The sequence below is a fragment of the Pocillopora damicornis genome, chromosome 4, assembly GCF_964200805.1.
Source record: "Pocillopora damicornis chromosome 4, jaPocDami1.2, whole genome shotgun sequence".
In the NCBI taxonomy this organism is placed as follows: domain Eukaryota; kingdom Metazoa; phylum Cnidaria; class Anthozoa; order Scleractinia; family Pocilloporidae; genus Pocillopora; species Pocillopora damicornis.
In genome coordinates this window covers 2,298,067-2,302,865 of record NC_142673.1, presented here as the reverse complement: position 1 = coordinate 2,302,865, position 4,799 = coordinate 2,298,067, and the positions used below count along the sequence as shown (strand labels likewise).

Below are 4,799 nucleotides of genomic sequence, written 5' to 3'. Positions count from 1 at the left end.
GAATGAATGATGGACATTGTTTCGTGACTAGCCTCTAGAAGGTTTTGATCAGTCTATTGCTGGTTTTCAGTGTCACGCCATTCAAAATAGATCAAAATAAAAAATAAAAACCGTTCAATCGATTTAGTCTAGAATCTGGAAATAGAAAGAAGCTAGATATGTAAAGACTCTCGCCAAGATTCATGTCACAGCAATTTTTCTTACGGAAGATATGAGGAGAAACGTTTTTCCCAAATTTATAGAGATTTGTATGGAGCCGCCATGCTGGTGCACCTAGATGGGCACCAACATGACGGCCGGAAACCAGCAGAAACATCTGTCACTGAGTTTTGCTACAAAAGCGTGAATTTATCTCTCTAAGAACTCATAAACGTAACAATAATACTTTATTCTAATACAAGAACTGTTCAGATAGCTGAATTTCTCTAAATAAGTCACCTTTTAAACCAACATAACAGCTCTCTCGCTCGTCATGTAAAGGCCACGTCACGCAAAAGCTTAGAAATTCAAGAGTAGTCTATCACTAAACCAAGAACCCATTTGGAGTGAAAATTTGTCTGAATATTAGTTTTTAGCTGCTCTAATACATCATGAAAGTAAAATCTCAGGAGGATCAATAGTTCTGAAGTCTGAAATTTAGTGACGTCACGTGAAAACCAGCAATAGGCATTTCTTAATTTGCGCTGCAACCGCAAATTTGCTTCCTGACGTTTCCTTAAGGCGTGCTATAAGTGAATTTTAGTGAAAAGTTAAGAAGTTTTGAAGAAGGGGCTGATAAGAAAAAAAATGGTTTAAACGCCACCAGAAAGATGACTCCACCGAAAGCGCAGCTCAGGTTTGACTACCAGCAGTCCCTCCTTTTAGGCGAAGTCCGTAGCGCGAGTCCAAAAAAAAATTATGAAAAAAAATTGCTGTTAGCGCGCCACTGAAACCCTCGGAGTGACACCGATGCCTCGGAGGAGTTCTGTAAGAGAGGCGGTCAAAAATGTGGCTAGTTACTCCAAGAGTTCCCCGCAGCGCTACCATCAATTTTTTTTTTCACCGAGTTTCTTTTTTGACTTACGCGACGGACTTCGCCGAAAAGGAGGGACTGCTCGTAGTCTAAGCCCAGGTAAGTAGGGACTGTTTTCCAAATTCCAATTTTTAAAAACTATATCAAATCATCAGCATTTCTTATTTACCTCAATTTTACTTATCCTTTGAGAAAAAATATCTCTATCTATATCTAAAAATACCCAAAAATCCTCAGAACATAGATTAGTGAAATGAGCGGACATTTTTTTTTGTTTGAAGCGAGCTAAATATTTGCGCTAAGCTCATGTTAAGCGGCGTTACATTAAAGCGACCTTCGAGTGTAACCCTTTACCAACCAGCGCGACATTCCAGTTTTACCTACACGAAACGATTGTAACAAAAGGCAGCAAAATTAGTGGTGCGTTGGCCACCCTGTAAGTTGAATTGAACACGTGACGAAAGAAACAGCATCCGCGTAAATAAGTTAGTGAAAAGAAACTTTACTGAAGAAAATTTACAATGTATTCTATGTATGTTTGTAGATAGCTATAATTAGTTTTATAATTAAATCTTGCTCTTTTTCAATCGGGCCCAAGTCTTCCTTTGCCCCAATGATTTGATCCTCCATAAGGGTTTCACATTCGGTATCAAAGACTCTCAGTACTCCGTCCTCGTTTAACAAAACAAATCTGATAGAAAAGGGTAGATTAATTAGTGTTTAGAATTTGATAGAATGATGCTGTTTTAAAGATCGCAAATAAACAGTCGATAAATGTGAAAAGTTATAAATGAAGGTTTGGATTAACGATTTAAATTAAAAGATGTCTATACTGCCATTGCTAAGTTTTGCATTCATGAATGACAAGTTGATTTACCGTACTACCATTTCACTTAATAACAGTCAGGGTAGGAGTGCCTTTTGACTTTCATACCTTGTTTGAACTGTGATTAGCGAAGAGCCAAACACTGCATTTAGAAACAGCCTATTTTGGCCAGAGGTCCTCTTCCACAGGCACCGAAATGTGTGACTTTCAAACCCAAACAGTGGACTTGAAATATCCTTTGGAATTCGGATTGACGACTTCGGCACTGTCCACCGGTAGCACTTTCGCTTAGAAAACTCCCTTTTCACGGCAACTTGAGACTGCAAATAATAATAATAACAATATTTAGAAAAACAACGATAATAATAATAATAATAATAATAATAATAATATTATTATTATTATTATTATTATTATTGAAAGTAAGAAACAAAAGCAAATAAAAACGAAAACATCGAAATTCTAACTGAATGAAAAGTATCTCAATTGTTATACTTGAAAACGAGTCTCCTAAATGAGATCAACAAACCTTGTCATAAATCGCGCGCTGAAGACTTTCAACTTGACTCTTAAGTAGCGCCTGGTGACTTCCTTGATAAAGTTCGTTGTGGGCATTTTCCATCCCTAACTGGTAGAAATTGTTACAACCGGCCACGCTGCATTTCATCATTCTTTTAGGACATTCGTCCAAATGAAGGTGAACATGGGACCTGAAATAGACACACATGGATCTTATGTTATCGGGCTTCTTTGGGAATTTTATTACTATTACCGGGTTAACCCTTAAAGAGGTCAAAAAAAATTTTAACAAGTTTTACCTTAACTGCGCTTTACTACTGAGGCAAAACCAGGTGTTGGTCCTTTTGATTAATTTTTTTTCCATGCTCTTTTCTTTAACAAAATGATGACAAAATTTTGTGAATCAATTCATGGCGATAACTGAATGATAACTGACCTGGGCAAATTATGGCCACAACTTAATGGACACGGTCCGGGCTTTTCTTGACAGGTTGGTTCATGCTGATCTAGTATATACCTCTCCACCTCAGCAGTGCAGTACTTGCAAGGTACTTTCTCTTGAGGGCAGATCTCCAAGTGACGCTCAAGTGAATCTCGCAAATGCGATCCAGGACAGCCATTGGGGCATTCCAGAAGGAGGAATGAGCAGGTCTCTTGATGTCTCTCCTTAGAACCATGCTCACCGACCCACGAGCAGCCAACGTTTGTGCATTTCACATTCAATTTGGAAATGACTGAACTGAGGGGTATGCTGATGTTCAACATGTGTTCGTTGATTGGCTCCCGACATACTGCACACGCCTTTTCCCGTCCACCTCCGGATTGATTTGAAATAAGCTGATGTATACATTCTTGGCATCCACAGTGTCCGCACAATAAGGACACGGGTCTGTTCATCAGCTCCTTGCTAAAAAATAGAACGCGATTCCATCAACAAAAAATACGTGAACTCATTTTACAGCTTTCGATCCACGTAAAGATTTATAAACACACAACTGGCATCAGATCCCGTCAAGGGTGGCAACTAGCGTATGCCCCGCAACGGAGACCTACGCATAAATGCAAAAAACCTAAACATGAGCGCAAGCGTTGGCTACCGTCAGCCGAATCGCGTCTTTTGATAACCGACTAGCACTAACCCAATATGAAAGCAGCACAAAAATCAAAAGAACACAAGATGTTTGCTGGATACTTCATGAATTTAACAAAAGATGATCAAAATTCTCCCTAAAAGTAATGGTAAATCTGCCTTGAGCAACCAGACCCGCGACTAAAATTACCAGAGTAAAAATTCAAAGATATGGTTAGACTAGAAAGAACACCGGGCTAAGTGTTTCATGATGGACAGAGAAGTGTTTGTTTTTATGTAAGTAACACTTTTACGAGCCTAGGAAATGACTTTTCCCGCCTTTATGGCACAATTTAGATCGGCGCATCTTGGGTTACTGCGTCTTTTAACTTAACCCGGACTAAAGGTGAAAGCTTTCGGAAAAGGAATCGGTAGTGAGCGCCAGGGAAAAAAAACAAACTGATCAATTTTAATCGTAAATGAGCTACGAATCATTGCCAAGTTAACAAGCCAAAAGAGAATGTGAACTGTCAATTGTTCAAACTCTTATTAAGGTTTGAATAGGAATTCTTATGCACTTCCACTAAATACTTTGCACCGCACGCATTGAACCAAGTCGCTAGAGTTTTGAGGTCAGGACACAGTTGCCATAAATTTCCCTTGTTTTGGGGCTTCTTCTTAGCGATTGATCTGTATTCTCTTTTTTGCCGAACTTGGAGTTAAACTGACTCTTCCCTTGTCGTCAGCTTTTCTTTTTTCTTTCGCAATGAAGCTCGACAGGTCTGGAGAAGGAAAAGTTCCCAATTCTCCCTAGCACGCACAAGCAAAGCCTCGACGTCCAGTGACAACTCACATGGGAAAACTTTCTCGTACGGAACCTTAACGAGAATTGAATGATCTCACAAGGGACGGTTGTTGAGAGTTAGGGCTACTTTTGACTAGCGCAGAGGCACAAAGAAGAACAAACGCTTATTTCTCTTATGTTCTTACGATTTCCGAAAGGCAAGCATAGCATAAGCACAAGAAGAACATTTTTAGCTCTTGTTATTGTCCTTATGTCGGCTTATGCTTATGTCACGGCGATCACTAAAGAGAACTACATTGGCGAATTAAGTGATGGTAGGTTGCTGCTGTTCTCACTAAAGTTTAACTCGTTCATGGAACTCGCGGTAACAATTCAGCCTCGTATGGCCCGGTAGATTAAAGGGCAAATAAACTAAAAAAACTTATGACCTAGACAAGTTTTGAAAGACAATACGTTAACTAATCAATAAAAGTAAACCTTACCATACTGGGCAAATGAAATGGTCGTCTGTGTTAGCATCGGGTAAAAGCTCGCAGTTGAAGTGGCTCAATCCAGACATATTAGCAAA

The 4,799-nt window shown here is 39.3% G+C and overlaps 1 protein-coding gene across 2 annotated transcripts; it reads right to left on the bottom strand.

Annotated features, from left to right (window-relative positions):
- Positions 1-1,169: 1,169 nt before the first annotated feature.
- On the bottom strand, positions 1,170-3,430 carry LOC149046458 (TNF receptor-associated factor family protein DDB_G0285149-like). Of its 2 annotated transcripts, none has more exons than XM_089203414.1 (4): positions 2,794-3,430; positions 2,368-2,548; positions 1,947-2,158; positions 1,170-1,703 (listed from the first exon to the last, which is right to left on the bottom strand). In XM_089203414.1, exons 1-4 carry the CDS (start codon positions 3,252-3,254, stop codon positions 1,541-1,543), a joined length of 1,017 nt encoding a protein of 338 aa, XP_089059540.1. In that variant the 5' UTR covers positions 3,255-3,430; the 3' UTR covers positions 1,170-1,540. The 2 variants fall into 2 exon arrangements, with proteins under 2 accessions (XP_089059540.1, XP_089059542.1); XM_089203416.1 differs by having other exon boundaries at positions 2,875-3,430.
- Positions 3,431-4,799: the final 1,369 nt, after the last annotated feature.